Here is a 20,951-nt window from a genome sequence, read left to right as displayed (position 1 = left end):
AGTGACCTGGAACTCGCCCACGAGGCTGGTGGAAGTGGAGACATTCAATGACTTGAAAAGAAAATTGGATGACGACTTGAAGGAAATAGACTTGCAGGGCTACGGGGATCGAGCGGGGGATTGGGACTGACTGAACAGTTCTGTAGAGAGCCGGCATACATTTGACGGTCAGAATGGCTTCCTTCTGTGCCATAAATGACTCTATGACCAAGGCAGTTTGCAAATGTGAATTCAGTTTAAAAGTATCTGGGAATAAGAAGCTGGAATCAGTAAAAGTGGTCATGAAACTGTTGAATTGTTAAAACCCAGCTGGTTTACTAATGCCGTTAAGGGATGGAAACCTGCCGTCCTCACTCAGTCTGGGCCTATTTGCCTCTGTCCCAGGATTCTGAAACCTCCATTCTTTGATTTTCTTTCCCATTAATTGATCCAGTGCTTGGCACTCTGATTAATGGTGGGAGGTGTGGGAGAGAGAGAGAGATGTAGACAAAGTTGGAGAGGAGAGATCGAGAGAGTGAGTCACATGAAGTGAAGGGGGAGAGAGACTTGCATGGAGTGGAGGGAAAGGCATATGAAATGGAGAGAGACACAAAGGGAGTGGGAGAGCATTGCACATGAAGGGAAAGAGAAGCTCAGACTCATGAGGTGAGGGAGAGAGAGGAACACGACAATAAAGTAAGTGAGGCGAGAGAGACACAGTCAGTCAGTCGAGGAAAAAGAAGCATGGGCAGAGGAGAGGGAAACATTGGGCAAGAGAAAGGCTGAGAGTTTGATATTTATGTTGCAAAAGTTTGCTGTGAGCGAAGGTGGCTTAAAATATGGAAACAACGTATTTTACTTAGACCTCCAGGATTTTGCACTGAAATTGTTTTTTTTTGTATACATTCATGGGATGTGGGTGTCGCTGGCAAGGCCAGCATTTGCTGCCCATCCCAAATTGCCCTTGAACTGAGTGGCTTGCTAGGCCATTTCAGAGGGCATTTAGGCATTTAAGAGTCAACCACGTTGCTGTGGGTCTGGAGTCACATATAGGCCAGACCAGGTAAGGACAGCAGAAAAACAATCAATGATAGTTTCATGGTACCATTACTGAAACTAGCTTTCAATTACAGATTTTTAATTATTTGTATTTAAATTCCACCAGCTGACATGGTGGGATTTGAACCTGTGTCTCCAAGGCATTAGGCCTGGGCTTCTGAATTACTAGTCCAGTGACATTACCACTGCGCCAGCATCTCCCCTTGATATTTCCCCTGGCTCTTCCCAAGAGCTGCAATGACAGCACTTATTCCTGCTCTCTCCTCTCTGGCACACTCTCCATTTAAAAATGTGCAGGGCACATTTTCAAAGTTTGCAGATGATACGAAACTTGGAAGCATTGTGAACTGTGAGGAGTATAGTGTAGAACTTCAAAAGGACATAGACAAGTTGGTGGAATGGGCAGACAGGTGACAGATGAAGTTCAGTGCACAGAAATGTGAAATGATTCATTTTGGTAGGAAGAACATGGAGAGACAATAGAAAATAAAGGATACAATTTTAATCGGCGTGCAGGACCAGAGGGACCTGGGTGTATATGTGCAAAACTCATTGAAGGTGGCAGGACAGGTTGTGAGAGCAGTTAATAAAGCATACAGTATCCTGGGCTTTATTAATAGGGGCTTAGAGTACAAGAGCAAGGAAGTTATGTTGAACTTGTATAAGACACTAGCTCGACCTCAGCTGGAGTACTGCGTCCAGTTTTGGGCGTCGCACTTTAGGAAAGATGTGAGGGCATTGGAGAGAGTACAGAAAAGAGTCACGAGAATGGTTACAGGAACTTAAGTTATCAAGATATATTGGAGAAGTTAGGACTGTTTTCCTTGGAGAAGAGAAAGCTGAGAGGTGATTTGATAGATCTAATCAAAATCATGAGGGGCCTGGACAGAGTAGATAGGGAGAAGCTGTTCCCACTTGTGAAAGGATGGAGAATGAGGGGGCACAGATTTAAAGTATTTGGTAAGAGGAGCAAAAGCGACTTAAGGAAAAACTTTTTCATGCAGCGAGTGGTTAAGGTCTGGAATGCACTACCTGAGAGTGTGGTGGAGGCAGGTTCAATTGAAGCATTGAAAAGGGAATTAGACTGTTATATGAGAAGAAAAAATGTGCAGGGTTATGAGGAGTAGGCGGAATGGAACAGAGTGAATTGCTCTTTTGGAGAGCCGGTGCCGACACGATGGGCCGAATGGCTGCCTTCTGCACTGTAACAATTGAGATTGTGAAGTGTCTTCACAGGTAAATACCTTTGCCTACATACTTCTGCTCTTTTACCCCAGTTACCTCTGCCTGCACATGTCATCTCTACCTGTACTCCTAGCTGGTGTCTATTCATTGTTTCCAGGGCAGGCCAGCCCGGACCAAACAAAATTCGATGCATCTTGGTACTTCCAGTGACTGCCTTTTCCTCAATGTTCCCACAGTCCAGCCATCCAGTGAACCTTCCCTCAGTGTTTGGACAAATCAGTCTTCGTCATTTCTGCAATATTCCAGCCACCTTCACTAATCCCATGTGTATTACACTGTATAATGCTCCATATTGAATAATAATATACACTGTGTTACACAGTATAACACCGTTTATTATTATAACGTACCATGTAATGCTCTTGTATCTAATACCTTGAGTTACACGGTATAACGTTTCCGTATTATGTTATAATACACTGCACAGTGTAATTCACTGTGTTGCACAATATAACACTATTATGTAATAGTGCATTACACAATATAATGCTTCACACTGCTGTGTGGTATAACACTCCTGGGAATGGTAGAACCGTAGCAGTTTACAGTACTAAAGGAGGCCATTTGGCCCATAATGTCTGTACTGGCTTTTTGCTTGTGCAGACCAAATCTAATCCTACTGCCTTGTGCGCTCCCCATTGCTCTGTATCTTTCTCTTGAAAGGTACAACAGGCTAATTCAGCCACTCTCTGTGCTAAAGTATTCATGCTCCAACAACCCTCAGGGTAAAGAAATGTCTCCTCTCTCAGCATTGATTTTAAATTGATGGCCCAGCATTATATAATACAGTACATATTAGGTGCAGCACTACTATTTTATCTCATACATTTCATGCTACATGGTATCATGCTCCTGTCATTATGTAATACAGCCTCACCCAATTCACCATGGAAAAACTAATGTTGACATGAGATGCATTTAAAAATTACGGTGTGTTTATTGAAGGATAGGTAAAACTGTTCCAAATGATCAGGGTATGGCAAATATAGTGTATGGGCTCTTCACATCAGGTTTCACAAAAGATGACAAATAAATTCCAATTACAGTCATCTGGGTGAAATTGTCACCTACAGAAGTTAGTAAAGGATGTGCTGTGTGGAAAATGGAAGGATTAATTATCCATAATGCTCCTGGATCAGATGGGATAAGTGCTGAGAACCGTCAGCACAGTTTGGCAGCAATAGGCCATGCCTTACAAACCTACTACCATTCAATGAGGGGGGCAACTAAGCTGGTGTGTCAGGCAATCCAGTAGATGTGGTTCACTTAGATTGTCAAATGGTGTTGGACAAAGTTCCTCATGGGAGAACAGAAAAGTTTAGAGTTATGGAATAGATGATGTATGAATTAATTGAATTGGCAGTAGAAGACTGAAGTTGGAATTGAATGGAAGGTGATCTGTCCAGGAGAAATCACCAATGGACTTTCACCCATAATTGTTCTTGGACCTTTGCAGACTACTAATGTTAAATGGTGTTGCAAAGCTATGTGAGCTGGGAATGAGTCAACAGGCTGTGTGTTTTCAGAGAGTCTTGGACTAATGGCCTGTGGTAGGGCAGTTGGATTTTAACTTGGAAAAATGTACGGTCGCATGTATGGAAACAGATAATAGTGTAACACAAAAGGACTTTATTTTAAGATGGGCTGGTGTGATTGAGATAAACACAGATCCTATCATATGTTCTTCCCACATTTTTTTTAATAAAAGGGATGGAACCCTAAAATTCCAGGGAGGATTATTTGTCCATTACTGTTACTTAAACAAAAAAATGAGAGCAGAAAAATCACAAGAATCAAATAAAATATTCCACTGATGTGAAAGGCTCAACCTCACTGTTTTGCAAGTGCTTCCCTTTGAAGGGACAACACCATTAAAACACCAGGGAAGGATGACATCAAAAAGATTCCCACTGATATTGACTGAAGGGGAGAGGATTTGCAAGTGATCTTTGATCTGGTCGGCGTGAAGCAGTTAACAGTGAGGCAAACTGGCTATTGGACTACATCTAGAGGGCACTGGATTACATATCAGAAGAAGTTATATGAGCTTGGTGCAGATCAGTGGTGAACACCGATCTGGAGTATAATGCACAGATTCAAAATGGAAATAGATGCAGTAGAAAAGCTTGAGAGAATTGTCAGCAATGATTCTTGGGGTTAGGAGATTGTTAAGAAAAGGTGAAGCTATTAAACTTTTCCCAGCTGCAGAAAAGAAGGCTGACTGAGGATCTGATCTGAAAGTACAGCAAAGGCTCAAGTAAGCAACCTTTTTAAGTAAGAACAAACACAGGACCAGAGGACATGAGTACAACATTTACAAGATTGAAGTAAGGTGAGAGATTAGAAAAGGAATCTTGCACTATTGGGTTAGAACAGCGTTCCGGAGAAGGTGATTTGTTCAGGGTCAACCAATGGTTGTGAAAGGAAGATGAATCGATACTTTTCAAAGGTTTTGACAGTTTAAAAAATTGTACTGACGCTTTTTTCATGACTAGTAAGTTACTGTTTATTGAAATATGGGTGAGTGTATTGGTGTGAAGCAAAGTGGGTTTGATGGGTTTTTTGGATAAATTTGCAAATCATTTAACCAACATTGAATTATGTTCCAATATGCATAGTCTTGGCTCATGCATTAAGAATGGCCACACTGGATGATGTATCTTCAGGTGGTGTAGGTCAGGTATGTTGAGAGAAGGCAGGAAATTGGACTAAGGTCACCAAATGTTCAAACAGCAAGTGATTAAGTAGTTAGAAGAAGTGTAATATGGCCACACATTTCCTGTGGTGGTGATATATTTGCACATCCATTTGCATGCAGAGTATAGCAACTGCAATGAGCCATATTGACAATATAGAGCTAGGTCCAATATCCTCAGAAGGAAGTAAACTAGATGTTGGAGAGGATTTGAACTAATGGAGAGGAAGAAAGAGCTGAGTGGTGTTTTGATAGAGGTATTCAAAATCATGAGTGGTCTGGACAGAGTAGATAGAGAGAAACTGTTCCCACTCGTAAAAGGATCGAGAACGAGAGGGCACAGATTTAAAGTATTTGGTAAGAGAAGCAAAAGTGACATGAAAACCATTTTCACACAGTGAGTGGTTAATGTCTGGAATGCGCTGCCTGAGACTGTGGTGGAAGCAGGTTCAATGGAAGCATTCAAAAGGGAATTAGACTGTTATATGAAAAGGAAGAATGTGCAGGGTTACAGGGCGAAGGCAGGGGAATGGAACTGAAGGAATTGCTCTTTCAGAGAGCCAGTGCGGACACGATAGGCCAAATGGACTCCTTCTGCACTGTAACGATTCTGTGAGTGGCTGTTTTCCAGTGCAAGTCCGTTTTAGGATTTCAGTAATGAGGAGGAAGAAAGATTGAAAGAAGCTCCAGGTGATGAGGGATGCTAGCAGGTGACTTAAAAGTAGGGCAACATTTGGGAAGCAGAAATCACTTATTGAGGTTCAATGGAAGAATGAAAAAGAGTACTTGACTGAAAAAAGCATTTTATAATCTGATTCGTAAAGTACTGTGCTCAGATTAACTGGAAAGAAAATTTATCACAGAACCGAACATTAGTGGAAAATCTTTGATATCAGCCTTAGCTCAGTGGTAGCACCATCATCTGAGTCCAAGGTCGTGGGTTCAAGCTCCACTCCAGAGACTTGAGCAGATGGATCTGGGCTGACATTTCAGTGCAATACTGAGGGAGCACTGCACTGTCTTTCAAATGAGATGTTAAAATGAGGCCCAATCTGCCCCCAAGGGTAGATGTAAAAGATCCCTTAGTGCTATTCAAAGAAGGGCAGAGGAGTTCTTCCCGATGTTCTGGCCAATGTTTATCTGGCAACCAAAATCTCATTGCTGTTCGTCAGGTCTTTGATGTGTTCAAAGCTTTGACTCGGAGGTGAGAGTGCTACCAAGTGAGCTGCGTTTGATGCAGCAAAAGTACATAATTAGTTGTGGAGTACTTTGGGATGCCTTAATGTTGTGAAAAGTGCTATATAAATGCAAGTCTTTTTTTCTTCTTTTAAACAGGAAATGAAAAGAGTACAAATCAAGTGTATTCCAGCAATGAAGAACAGGATGTGTATCAAAGGGTGGGATTCAATATTGAAATATTAAAGTTTTAAACTAAGGCATTTAGCACTTTAGGCAGGTAATAAAAAAAGCTGGGAGGAATATGAAGAATATACAGGAAAACTGCAGAGAGATTAGGCAAGACGAGAGGGTAGCTGTAAAAATGAACAAAAAGAATTAAGAGCTGTTAAATAGGAGCATTTCTGGTAAGGATAGTTGAGGTAGTGGCAACTTGGGCCACTAAAAGATGGAGGTGACATTGTGAAGAGTGAGGGAAAGGCAGAAGTACTAAATTACTTTCCTTCAGTTATCACAGATAAGGTGGTTAATAGGATTGTAGAACCACCATCAGGGTTTGGAACAGTTGGAACGAAATAGCAGAGGCTCTGATAATTTTCTAAAATTCTGTGGGAAGGAAAACTGACAGATGGCTGGAGGGTGGTAAATGTGATTCCCCTCTTCAAAGAGCGAGTTCAAGGATAAGTCAGGAAATTACAAGCCAGTTAGTCTCATTTTGGTTATTGGTAAATTACTGGAGTCTACAATAAAAGATGAAGCCAATAAGCATTTGGAAAAACAAGTTAATCAGGGCTGGTCAACATGGATTTCTTAAAAGCAGGCTGTGCTTAAGCAACCTTAGAGAGTTCTTCATTGAATTGACAAAGAACAGATAAAGGAAATGCAGTGGCTGTGATTGTATAATTTTTTGTAAAACATTGGATGAGAGGGAACATTTGCAATGTAGGCAAATACGACAGCCAATTTGCAGCAAGGTCACACAAGCAGCAATGATACAAATGTCCAGATAACCTATTTGACAGTTTAGGGATAAAGGCATAAAGCAAACTCTCCTGCTTGTCCTTGAGAACAGTGGGGTCTTTTATGTCTTCTGGAGCAGGTAGACGGTACCTCAGTTTAACTTCTCATCCAAAAGATGGCACCTCAAACACTGCAGTATCCCTCAGTACTGCGTCAATATGATTGTGTAAGATTGTGCGCTAAAGGACTGCAGTGAAGCTTGAACCCATGACCTTCTAAGGGCATGAGTACTACCCACTGAGCAAAGCTGACATGATGTAGCAGATAATTGGAATGATTTTTTGGGAAAGGAAAACAATTACTTGCATCTTAAACTGCCATAGTAAAAATGTTGCTTAACAGTATTACAGCTATCTCCGCCATATATCCTTATTATTAAGCATGTGATTTTTTTTTTAAAAGCTTTCATTCATGAGATTCTATATATTAAGCAAATCTGTGCAGTCATGAACAAACTAGTCATTACATTCGAGTGAGACAATAGTTAGTACCAGAAATCGAACTCCAAGTTCAAGGCTATTTTGTGAGCAACAAGCTTAAAAAAATGCATCTATTTATTTAGTTGCTTCCAGCTGCTGTCTGCTGAACCCCTATATTGGGAAAATTTAAAAAATGATGAAAAAACTGGAGATGAACAGCAGGATACAGAAGAGATATAGATATGTCAGAGTTTGGATAGGATTCCATCGGATAATTTATCTCTGGAATATTAACTTTTACTGCAGGTTTCGTGATTTTCCTTTATTATGTCAAAATAAAACTGAATTCACAGGGTGGGGCAGGGGTTTACATCTGAATTGCCTTCTGCTCAGAGTTTAAAAAGAAGAAAAAAAATGAAAGGAAAAGAAATCAACATTGGGTAAAGCCAATTTTTACCCCAATCATCGAGACCCATGCCATCGGAGCTCGTGGCTGAGAGTCCATGTAACTTTGACTTTGTGTAGGAGGTGTGTAGTGTAAATCTCATGCTATTGAAACCACTGTTGCAGAGTTTGCGTGTGTGGTAAGAACTGTAGTTTATCTGATGGCTCAGCAAGTTTATCCTGAGTTTGGATGGCTGAGCAACGCTAACTTTCCTTAACCATGTGAATTCTCAGCTTTGGACGACCAGGGGTGGAGTGTTACTGCCAGCATGACAGTGCTGCAGGAGTGATCCAACTGCAGTTTTTGATTAATGAGGTTAGTTGTTTTGGGGTTTTGTTCGGGGGTTTCAGAGGAACTGAAAAAGTTCAGAATGTTTCTTTCATCTTTTTAACCCTGTGTGGTTTTGAAATGCATTAGACAAGATTAATTTTTAATTGGAATTTTGGTCACAGTCTTTAAAATAGATTTTTAAATTATATAGCTTAGGTAAAAGAATCATAAACCTAACCAACAGGATTGAATTGATGTTTTTTGTGTTAAATATATAAATTTATTTTTAAAAATGCTGCTGTGAATGAACGGAAGTAATTTTTACAATATTCTTTTAATTTGTGATGTATTATGGATTGTATGTTCCCCCATTGTATTTACTACAACAGAAGTTGAACTGAATTGGGATTTTCTATTTACTTTTAAATGTACAGAACTATGGGTGCATTGGACATAATGTGTAATCTGTTAGCCCTGCACACTATACTGTCCAAATTTATGGTCTACAGAATCTTATTTCATAACTTAACAAAAAATGTTTCCTGGAACTTAAGGTGTGTAAATGGCAAGCCTGCCTTCTTTGCATTTCAAAGGTTCAATGATGCAGAGTATGTAGTAGTTCATTGTGATTTAGCGCCTGGCAATGCAATAAGTACTCAGCTGTTCAACATTCTCTCCAAAAACTTTGTGTGGGTGAGATCCATAAAATTCCTTCATGCCATAATGATTGTTTACTTTTCGAAAAAGTCTTTATTTCCCATCTCTCCTATCTCCATGTATGATCAAGTACATCATACAAGGATGAAAACAGCTACAGTACTTACCCTTTTTGAGAGCTTGGTGTTATCCCTCTGCTCACAGTAGTGTTCTGAGCCATTCTCCCACTGTTGCCTGATGGAAAAATTTCTTGTTAAATTTGGCTGTTGCATGCTTTGAGGAAAGTGCATTTTCTGTCTGCGATCATTTCGTCTAGTTATTTAAACCCAGGGTTCCTTTCCTATGTGACTGTCTCTCATGAAATTCCTTTCCTCCTCCTTCCTCCCCTCCAATGACACATGTGAAGATCTCATGGATTACTTTGCCTCTTAAGACAGAAAGCATTCATGCAGCTACTTTTGCAACTACCATAACTACTTCTGACTCCCTGTTCTTCCCCTGCCACTTATTCCGGCTCTGATTCCCTGTTACTGTCCTTTACTTTTCTCATCTCTCGCTAATCTTTTAAGCTTCCCTTTTCACAACCCACCTCTTGGATCCCTCCTAGCCTTCACGCTTACTGACATCGTTAATGATCCTCTTGGCTCGAGAACTGGCTCTCTTTCAAAACTACAGTCATCTCTCCCTTCCTCAGAAAGTCCATCTTTTACTATCCGCCCCATCCTACAGCTGCTCCATCTCTAATTTCCCTTTTTTTTTAGGGGTTAGATTGCATCGATTTGATTGAGCAAAGTGAAATGCATGAACTTCTGATCATGCTGCCTTAATGCTGCTCCTCAGATGAGAGCTCTGCCCATCTGATAACTGATTAACAGAATCAGGAAGTAACAGCGATTCAAAATTTAGGCACAGGGCCTCACCTTGAGAGCCATTATAATGCTGTCATAAAAGCAAAAGCTTTTGAGGGATAAATATTTCCTGGGACGCCAGGAAAAACTCCACTCCTCTTCCGAGAATCACCATAGGATTTTTTACACCCATCTGAAAGGGCAGACAGGGCCTCGAATTAACATTCTATCCAGAAGATAGCACCTCCCTTGATACAGTACTGCACTGGAGTGTTAGCCTAGATTTTGTTCAAGTGGGAGTTGAACCCACAACTTTCTGACTCGAAGTGTGAGAGTGCTACCACTGAGCCATGGCTGAAACCTTCCAAGGTACCATTGCAGTAAATCAACACAGCAGTTCACCCATCATTTTGGTAGACAACCAAGGTGCCCTGCTGGGATAATTGCACAGGCATATTTGCAGACATAAATGATGGCGTGGTGATCAGTGCTAATTACTTGTTTGGGTAGTCCATCTAAACTGTGCTTACTCATCAGCCTTTTGAAGTAGTGCCTACACCTGAGTAAGAGAGTGTATGTATTTAACATACAGACTACGCCCAAAAAGCATTGATTAAATCAAACTGCATACAAGTACTAAAAATCTAGGGTTAAATACAACAGACGTCTCTGAACGGTCAGTGACTGCACCCCAAAGTAATCCATTTTCTGTTTGAGTATTGGTCAAGCAGAGATGAGCAGTTGCATTTCTAAGTACTCGCCCAGGAGCTGAGGCAGCCTGGACATTGCACGATCTAATGTCTTGGAGTTGAAGTTTGCTTTATGCATTACTTTGCCTCCCTCGGTTATCTCCAGGAATCTGCAAAATGTATAAATAAGGAATTCACTGGAAATATTAGCCTTAATCACCATCATACAGAAGAAAATAAAATAAAAGAACTTTCATTTATATAGTGCCTTTCAGTGCCTCAAAGTCCCAAAGCACTTTACAGGCAATGAAGTACTTTTGAAGTATAGTGACTGTTGTAAGAAATGTGGCAACCAATTTGCAAACATCAATACCGAATGACCAGGTAATCTATTTTTACTGATGTTGATTTGGGGGAATAAATATTGGCCTGGACACTGGAGAGCGCTCCTGCTTTTCTTTGAAATGGTACCATGGGATCTTTTACATCCATCTGAGAGGTTTAAGAACATAAATAGGAGCAGGAGTCGACCATGTGGCCCCTCGAGCTTGCTGCGCCATTCCGTATGATCATAGCTGATCTTGTGCCTCAACTCCACTTTCCTGCCCACTCCCAGTATCCCTTGATTCCATGAGAGACCAAAAATTTGTCAGCCTCAGTCTTAAATATGCTCAACGATGGAGCATCCACAACCTCTGGGGTAGACAATTGCAAAGATTCACAATCCACTGAGTGAAGAAATTTCTCCTCATCTTAGTCCTAAATGGTCAACCCCTTATCCTGAGACTGTGTTTGCCTCTTGCTACCCCGTGTTCTGGATTCCTCAGCCAAGGGAAGGGTCACTGACCCGAAACGTTAACTCTGCTTCTCTTTTCACAAATGCTGCTGGACCTGCTGAGTGGTTCCAGCATTTCTTGTTTTTATTTCAGATTTCCAGCATCCGCAGTATTTTGCTTTTAACCTCTGTGTCTACCTTGTCAAGCCCCTTCAGAATCTTTTTGTTTCAATGCGATCACCTCTCATTCTTCTAAACTGTGGAGAGTTTAGACCCAGTTTGCTCAGCCTCTCATCATATAACAACCCTCTCATACTGGGAGCCAATCTGGTGAACCTTCGCTGTACCACCTCCAATGCAAGTATATCCTTCCTTGGGTAAGGAAACCAAAACTGCACACAGTACTCCAGGTGTGGTCTTACCAATGCCCTATACAACTGTAACAAGACTTCCTTATTCTTGTACCCCAATTCCCTTGCAATAAAGACCAAAGGCCTTTCTAATTGCTTTCTGTATTTGCATGGTAACTTTGTGTTCTTTGTGCATGCAAGTCTATCTGAATATCAATTCAAAGTTTCACTCCTTTTTAAAAAAAAAACTTATGCTTTTCTGTTCTTACTACCAAAGTGAATAACCTCACACTTCCCCACCTTATACTCCACCTTGTTGCCCACTCACTTAACCTGTCTAAATCTCTCTGCAGCCTTTTTGCGTCCTCTTCATAGTTTACATTCCCACCTAGCTTTGTCAGCAAACTCTGATACGTTATTCTATGTCTCTTTGTCTAAGCCGTTAATATAGACTGTAGATAGCTGAGGCCCTAGCGCCTATCCTTGTGTCACTCCACTCGTTGCAGCCTGCCAATGTTAAAATACACTGTTTATCCCTACGCTCTGCTTACTGTCAATTAACCAATCCTCCATCCATGCTAATATATTACCCCCAACTGCATGAACACTTATCCTGTTTCATCTCGAAGCTGGCACCTCCAGTAGTGCATCACTCCCTCAGTACTGAACAGGAGTGTCAGCCTGGATTATGTACTCAAGTCTCTGGAGCAGGACTTGAATCCACAACCTGCTGATTCCAGAGGCAAGAGTGCTACTAGTTGAGCCATGGCATAAGGGCCTTCTTGCTCAGTCAGAAGGCCAGAACCTTCTTGACCACTTGGCTGCTGAATTAGGAAGGGTACTAATCCACAGTCCATTACCTCCTATGGGCAAGAACTGGTTCAGTATGTGGAGAATGCTTAGGTCATTAAATTTGTATTGTCATCTTCCTTCTCCAGGCAACATCCTACAGGTACCTTTTCCGAGCTTCTGTTTGTGTTTCCTATTTTTTTTTTTCTCAAGGTAAAGCTTGACTTTGAGGAAAAAATGTGACAGACTAGGGGAGGCGGTGGCGTAGTGGTAATGTCACTGGATTAGTAATACCGAGCTGAGGCTAATGCTCTGGGGACAAAGGTTTGAATCCCACCACAGCAGATGGTGAAATTTGAATTCAATTAATAAAATGTGGAATTAAAAAAGCTAGTCTAATGGTGGCCATGAGACCATTGTCAATTGTTGTAAAAACCCATCTGGTTCACTAATGTCCTTTTAGAGAAGGAATCTGCCATCCATACCTGGTTTGGCCTACATGTGACTCCAGACCCACAGTGCTCTGAACTGGCCTAGCAAGCCACTCAGTTCAAAGGCAATTATGGATGGGCAATAAATGCTGGCCTTGCCAGTGATGCCCACATCCCACAATGAATAAAAAAAGCGAATTTACTTTGGAGGAACAGGCTCAGAGGGGATATGACTAAAGTTTGTGGAATGAAGAAGAGATTGTGTGCAGTCTGATTAGGTTATTTGAAGTTAGATTAGATGCCTGCTCCCTCAAGGGCATACTGCCTAGACTTGTGAAAATGGAGTTTGACTAGTTCTTGAGCGAAGAGGATGTTTCCGATTCTAGGAGTAAGTTGCTGCTTTGCTGCGGTTATGATGAGCTGTGGGAGACTGGATCCTCCCTCGATTACTTTGCAAGAGGAATTCCCCGGAGTCTCTTCTAAGTTACTAACTTTTTTGTTCCCTTTTTGCCTTTCCCAGGAGATTGCAAGGTTAGAGGGTGAGTGATCAGCAGGCAGTCTGAACAGGGCAGACTTGATGGTCTTCTGGCCTTTTTGTGTGTTTGTTTGTTGAAAGGTGTAATGTATTTTCACTCTCCTGCAGGGAGCCCTTGTGAGTGCCTTGGCAGATGATACTTTACATCTCTGGAATCTACGTCAGAAAAGGCCTGCCATACTCCATTCTCTTAAATTCAACAAAGAAAGGTAGAGTGACTTTTGCCAATAGAATCTTTTCTGGGTTTCTATAATGTAGTGGTGTTCATTTTATACAATGGCTAGGTATTGAAAACCAATTTGAACGTTTATTGCAATGGTTGTAGGTTGGTATTTTGCAGTTTATTTCATCATGAACTGTGTTCACTGGCAGGAGGATCAGTAACCAGAGGACACATTTAAGGTAATTAGTTCAATTATCAGAGGGGAGATGAGGAGAAATGTTTTTATGTATCTTATAATGATCTGGAATGCACTGCCTGAAAGGGTGCTTGAAACAGATTTAATTGTTACTTTCCAGAGAGAATTGGATATATACTTGAAAAGGGATATTAGACAGGACTATGGGGAAAGAGCAAAGGTCTAATTGGATAGCTCTTTCAAAGAGGTGGCACAGGCATGATGGGCTGAACTGTTTCCTTCTGTTTCTGAATATCTGGGTACACAGTCTTTTTTAAAGCACCTCCATTAAATTAGTCCCAAACCTCATTCCTTGCTGGAGCTTGTGAATCTTGCCCTCTCACACAAGGTTCCTTGTCCAAGGTAAAGAAGAGCTGCACAACTTCTTCTCAGAGGGCGAGGAGGCAGAATTGGGAGGAAAAGTCATCCCCAGGCCACACTTGCGTGCTGCGAGACACATATCTGAGTGGCATGAAAGCAGATAGCTCCCTCGGCCGCAGATGGTGTCTATTCCATTGGGACTGGGGGGGTGGGGGGGGGGCAGAAAATAACAAAGCAAAGATCTCTATCTCTCTTGTGGGAATGTAGCTGGTGTATACAGGAAAGCAGGATGTCTGTAATGCAACGATGTCTAATTATTGTGAGCACAGGAGGTCATAAACTTTAAAGTTGTGGTTGGATTGTATTGCTTTCCCTGCTCTTTTGAAGGCATTTATCAACAGTGCAGCCTTCAGATTACAGTGACTGCAGGTAGTCTTGAACCACACACTCTAAACCACAAGCATTCCCTCCCCACAGATAAATACTTCTTACTACTGTTTCTTTAATTTTGCATGATGGGAATTCACTATAAATATCCAGAGTTAATCCCATCCGTATCAGAGAATGTTATTTGTACATAAATGTGGTTACATGGAATCCTGAACACATTTTGCACTCTTTCAAACCTTGTCATAAAATAATTCAGTGAAAGTTGAGGTTTTATGCCTGTGTCCTCCGCATCAGGTTTTCTTTCCTCGTTGCCCTGAAGTTGTGGCTCAATCATTCATTGGTTAAATTTAGGGAGGCATCTGGAAGCCGCAAAGTTGAAAGATTGATGCTTTTCCTCAAACTGGAAAGCAGAAAAGGAGGGTAGCTGAATATGATATCCAATAAGAATACACATTTATGTTGGATAAGAGTAACCTTGATTTGAATGTTTGGACTTTAATGTACATTTGTGCTACATAACTGCAGATCTAGTGTCACTTAAGTATGTCTTTGAATTTAGTTACCTGCATTGAAATACTGACCGAGCTACAAGGCCTTTCCCAGAACAAATTTGCTACAAGCTTCGATCCTCGAGTGAACATTAGTTAAATTCTTGCTGTCAATGCTGCATGTGATAAACTTTAAAAACAAAGTCTTTTGGCTGTGCTTTATATAGTTGTGAAGTGATCTGCTTGGCACATGCATGGGCCTATAGGTTTCGTTCTTGAAGTCAGTGTCATTACAGCACAAAAGGAGTCTATTTAGCCCATCGAGTCCATGCTGACTCTCTGTAACCAATCAGTCCCATTCTCCTACTCTATCCCCATAACCCTGCAAGTTCATTTTCAAATGCCCGTCCAATTTCCTTTTGAAATCATCATCATCTCCGCTTCCACCACCCTCATAGGCAGCGAGTTCCAGGTCATTACCACTCGCTGCGTATAAGTAATTCTCTCCCCCACTGCATCTCTTGTCCAAAACCTGTCTCCTTGTCCTTGTACCATCAGCTAATAGGAACAGCTTTTCTTTGTCTGTTTTATCTCAACCAGTCATAATCTTGTGCACCTCTGATCAAATTTCCCCTCAACCTCCTTTGCTTCAAGGAGAACAACCTGAGCTTCTCCAAGCTAACCTTGTAGCAAAAATCCCTCACCCTGCAATGATTCTGGTAAATCTCCTCTGCACCCTCTCAAGGTCCTTCACATCCTTCCTGAAGTGTGATGACCAGGACTGGGCGCAATACTCTAGTTGTGGCCTAACCAGAGCTTTGTACAGGTTCAGCATAACTTCTTAGCTTTTGTACTCAATACCTCTATGAAGCCCAAGATCCGCTATGCTTTGCTAACCACTCTCTCAGTATGTCCTGTCACCTTGAAAGATTTGTGCAAATGAAACCCAGATTCCTCTGTCCCTGTACACATTTTAGAACTGTGCAATTAAGTATATATTGCCTCTCCCTATAAAGGCCTGCTCGGGTCTGCAAATGAAACCCGACCCGAGCCCGACAGAACCACATCCGACCCAAGCCCGACCCGGCCCGAGTCCTTTCATTTTTTTCCCGCGCTTGACCCAACCACCGGAATGTAATCAGCTTTATTGAAGAGGTTGAGCTGTACCTCGGATGGAATCGCTCACTGCAGACTACTGCGGAGTGTTTCCCGCCTTGACGTCCGGGCTGTCACTGTGTCCGACCCAACCTGAGCCCAAATTAAAGGCCTGCTACCCGACCCGAACCCAACGGGACCCAACGACATGTCGGGTTTGGGTCGGGTCGCACTTCCGGGTCCAGCATTTGGGCTCGGGCTGGGCCGGATTGGACACGCTCTCTCACAACCTCAGGTAAGTAACTCTAATGTTAATTTACTTTTTGGACTTTAAAGGTGGTTTTGTTACAGTTATTTTCAGTTTGTGCAGGTAAGGAACAAAGTGAAAAACGGAAGGTAAGTTAACTGATGGTTGGGTTGTGTCGGGAGTGAGAAAAAATGGAAGGACTCGGGCCAGGTTGGCTCAGGGTCGGATGGGGGGTTCTGACGGGGTCGGGTCTCATTTGCAGACCCGAGCAGGCCTTTAGCCTGAATGGCGGACCCGGAAGAACAACCCGACCCGACCTGAAATTAGCTACCAAATGGCAGAGATGTATTTAAGCAGAAGCTAGATAAGTACATGTCGGGTAGCCATGCTCTATCTCCCTATCCCTTCTGCTAAAATGCATCACCTCGTACTTCTCTGTATTAAATTCCATTTGCCACTTGCCTGCCTATTCTGCTGGCCTGTCTATGTCCTGTTGCAATCGATCGGTACCATCCTCACTGTCTGCCGCATCTCCAAGTTTGGTATCGGTGGCAAATTTTGAAATTTTACTCTGTATTCCAATGTCCAAGTCATTTAAACATAGCAAAAAAAGCAGTGATTCTAGCGCTGAACCTTGGGGAGCACCTCTGTCTACCACCCTCCAGTCTGAAAAACAACCATTTGTCATGACTCACTGTTTTCTGTCCATAAGCCAATTTTCTTATCCAAGCTGACACTAGCCCTCCTATTCCATGAGCCTCAATTTTGTTAACCAGCCTTTTATGTGGTACTTTGTCAAACACTTTCTTAAAATCCATACATACAACATCCATTGCTTTTCCTTCATCAACCTTCTCTTTTACTTCATCTAAAAGTCAATTAGATTAGTCAAGCATGGTTTGACTAATTTTACAATTCCATGCTGCTCTCCTCAATTAACTCCAATATCTCCAAGTGCCTGCTGACTTTTTTCTGATTATTTCTAAAACCTTGACCATCACTGATGTTAAACTGACTGGCCTGCATTTGTCTATCTTTGTGTGTTCAGTTAGGATTTGAAGCCTTAATGTGGTGTAAATGTAGCTATCCTTAGATGTTACTTCACACACCATTATTTCTGTAAACAAGATAAATTCCTATTTCAGAGCCAGTCCAGTTTTCAAAGGATAGTCTCACTCTGCTGGGCATGGTTTACCAGCCTTACATGGTGGTTTGCCGTTGATTTGCAGGAAAACCAGAATAGTGATAGTCAGCTGGTACTTCTCACAGTGTACTATAGTCTTATTTCAATAAATACAATATAAACTGTGGGATAAGTGCATGTTTGAGATAGAGGGGAAAAAACACCAAGGGATTAGAACCTGCAGGAAAGACTCTAGAAAAAAAGAAGGCTGAGAGGTGACCTAATAGAGATCTTTATATTATGAAGGGGTTTGATAGGGTAGATGTCGATAAGTTTCCAAATGTGGCTGAGTCCAAAACTAGGGGCATAAATATAAGGTAGTCACTAATAAACCCAATAAGGAATTCAGGAGAAACGTCTTGACTTAGAGTGGTTAGAATGTGAAATTTGCTACCAAATGGCAGAGATGTATTTAAGCAGAAGCTAGATAAGTACATGAGGGAGAATGGAAGTTGGTAGGGTGCGATGAAGTAAGGTGGGAGGAGGCTTGTCTGGAGCATGAATATTAGCACAGACCTATTGGGGTGAATGGCCTGTTTCTGTGCTGTAAATACGATATAATAATTCCATCCTGACAGAAAAGAGATGACTAATTACTTGTTCTACACTATAACTCCAATAAAGGATGAGCATTTATCATCCAGCAGTCTTCCAAATTGGTAGTGCATCTGTTCGATGCTGTGTAATATGCAACTTACAGCAAGTATACTCGATATTTCTGTGTTTTACTTTGTCATGTCTGTTAGTTAAGGTAACTATGGTTTAGAAATGGGTTCTGTGAGGATTCCAGTTTTCTATGGCTGTGGTGACCAATACAGGTGTCAAATTCGGACCCAGACAGCATAGTCAGTGGAAATCGTCAATCTGTCTCTGTCTCACTCTGCTGCACAGGCGCGAGTGCTCTCTCTCTCTCTCTTCCGCCACCCCCCCCCACCCCCCGCCCCCCGTACGTGCTTCCTTTCTTCCACCTCTCTTTGTTGACCCAGAGGTATTAAGCTATGTTTTTAGGTGTCTTTTTTCTGATTATGGTGTGACTGTAAAAAAAAATGTCCTGCCGCAAGAACGCAAACGTTTAAGCTGATTATTTCCAATTTCAAAAAAATATTTAGGTAGTTTGAAGAAATCTGTAACAAAGCCCTTCGATTTAAGAAGTTTATATGGTGTTAATTATGCTGGTTGCCAAAATTTGCATATGATATTTGTTTATGGATCCAGAGTACTGGGTCATAACCTGAGTAGTGATCCTGAGCACTGGTACTGAACATCAAACCATATCCTGAGTACTGATACCGAGTGCCAGACTGTTTCCTGAGCGCCGATACTGAGTAACAGACTGTATCTGGTCGCCTGGCCCTGAGCACTGCCTTTGTGTCATGGACTGTATTCCGCATATCAAAGAATATACCAAGAAACAAACAAGTAACACCAAGTATGAGGAGAGTTATCTTGAATTCAGATTTATGGAGCTCAGTGATGGATGGATGCAATGTGTTGTGTGCTTACAAATTTTATCCAATGACGTAATGAAACCCACAAAATTAAAGCAACACCTCACAACAAAGCATCCGAAATATAAAGATAAATCGAAAGATTTCGTGAATGAAAAAAAGAACAATGCAAGGGTCAGAAAACCCAAATGACATGTAATATTGGTTCTGGAAAAGGCCCTAAAAATAACCTCCTTAACAGTGTTTCGGATTACGAAAACCCCATAATATTGGAGAGGAGATGATTGTTGCAGCTGCCAAGTGATGAGTGAAGATGCAGAACAAAATTTCAAAACCTTGCCACTTTCTAATACCACAGTTTTTAGAAGAATTGAGGAACATTCAAGAGATATAAAATGCCAATTAACAAAAAGGCTTAGTAAATGTGTGCAGTTTGCACTGCAGCTTGTTAAGACAACTTATGTTGGTAGTGCAGCGCAATTATTAGTTTACATTCACTGTGTTTGGCTTGAGAAAATGGGTTTATGGCTCTTATTCTTGCAGCAGCACCACTCCTATTGCCTACCTGTAGCACCATCTGAGCAAACAGCAATCCACAGTTCTCCCATTAAGCGAATCTGATTCCATGAAATTATCTAGTAACTTAAATATTTCCTCACCAGTTCATTCATGTAATGCCTGATAAAAAGCAAATCTTTCAACATTTTCAGCGTTTGCTCTGTCATCTTGTTGCTTAAGTGGAAAAACAGAAGAGGCACTGGTGGAACCGCTCTGTAACCACTTGCTGAAAATTAAATTTCAGGGACAAACACCTTCCCAGTTTTCACCATCTGTTGTTGTGGAGCACCCAGAATTGGTAAAAGTATCAATTATGGTGTTGCTATCTTTCCCGACAATATAAATTTGTGAAACGTTATTTTCTGCTATGGCAGCAAGGAAGACAAAGTACAGGTTCTATCTGCAATTGAAGAATGATTTGCAATTGTCATTGTCAAACATCACACCAAGGATAGGCACACTCTGCAGTGAGAAGCAGGAACACCCATCTCACTGATATATCAGTAAGTAAAAACCTCTTCTTAAAAGCATCATTAAAACATTCTACATGCAGAGCGTTCATATTATGAGTATAATATGGTATAATTTAGAAGGGAGGGTCAGTGAAAGCTATTCCATTTGAAAAGGGATCGTTCAACCATAAAAGTTTGAGAGCCATTGGAATATCAGAGCATATCCCAAGTACCAGACTGTAATCCAAGTACTGATCATGAGTAACATTGTATTCTGACTAAGGATCCCCATACCAGACTGTATCCTGAATAATATGCCATTTCTCAAGTGCTCATCCCAGGTGCAGACCATATCCTGAGCTCTAATTCTTTGTACCAGAGGGTATCCCAAGTATTGTTCATGAGTACTAATCCTGAGTAACCGACTGTATCCTGAGTGCTGATCCTGAGTCATAGACTATAACCTGGGCACCGAGCCAGAGAAACAGACTGTGTATTCTGAGTGCAGATCACAAGTTACAGATGGCATCCCGGCTAAGGGATTGGTTCCTGGGTAAGAGGCTGGGTCTGAGGTAAGGGGCCAGGTAACAGACTGGTCCAGAGCACATTTGCAAAGTATTGCACCATATCCGGAGCATCTGATCAAGTAGCAGACTGTTTCCCGAACACTAGACTGTATCCCAAGCACTGGTGCCAAGCTCCAGGCCATGTCCCTTAGTGCTTTGCTGTTCAGAGTACTGGTACTGACTGGAACTTGTACCAAGTACTGGATGACTAAATTCAGGAATGCTAGAGATAAATATTGGTACTTAGCATTCACACCTATGTATATAGTTTCAAATGGGAGCTGAAATGACAAAGTAATTTAGCTAACTCTGAGTAAACTGTTTGTTCCAATCTTCAAAATGTGGAACTGCTACAAGACTGGCTGTCTTCAGGCAACCACTGAGCGTCAGGTGCGGGAGCCATAATTTTTTCTTGAAAACTGG

General features: G+C 41.6%; 1 protein-coding gene across 4 annotated transcripts in view; it reads left to right on the top strand.

Annotated features, from left to right (window-relative positions):
- The window catches only part of stxbp5a (syntaxin binding protein 5a (tomosyn)), a 216,033-nt gene that overhangs the window by 18,088 nt on the left and 176,994 nt on the right, over nucleotides 1–20,951 (top strand). For all 4 annotated transcript variants that reach the window (XM_068044510.1, XM_068044511.1, XM_068044509.1 and 1 more), the window contains exons 3-4: nucleotides 8,272–8,353; nucleotides 13,491–13,591. In XM_068044510.1, coding sequence (XP_067900611.1) covers nucleotides 8,272–8,353; nucleotides 13,491–13,591 — 183 coding nt within the window. The remainder of the gene's footprint in view (nucleotides 1–8,271; nucleotides 8,354–13,490; nucleotides 13,592–20,951) is intronic.

Source organism: Heterodontus francisci, chromosome 13 (assembly GCF_036365525.1).
Source record: "Heterodontus francisci isolate sHetFra1 chromosome 13, sHetFra1.hap1, whole genome shotgun sequence".
In the NCBI taxonomy this organism is placed as follows: domain Eukaryota; kingdom Metazoa; phylum Chordata; class Chondrichthyes; order Heterodontiformes; family Heterodontidae; genus Heterodontus; species Heterodontus francisci.
Note: the sequence above shows the minus strand (reverse complement) of the source record. Positions and strands in the feature narration are given on the sequence as shown.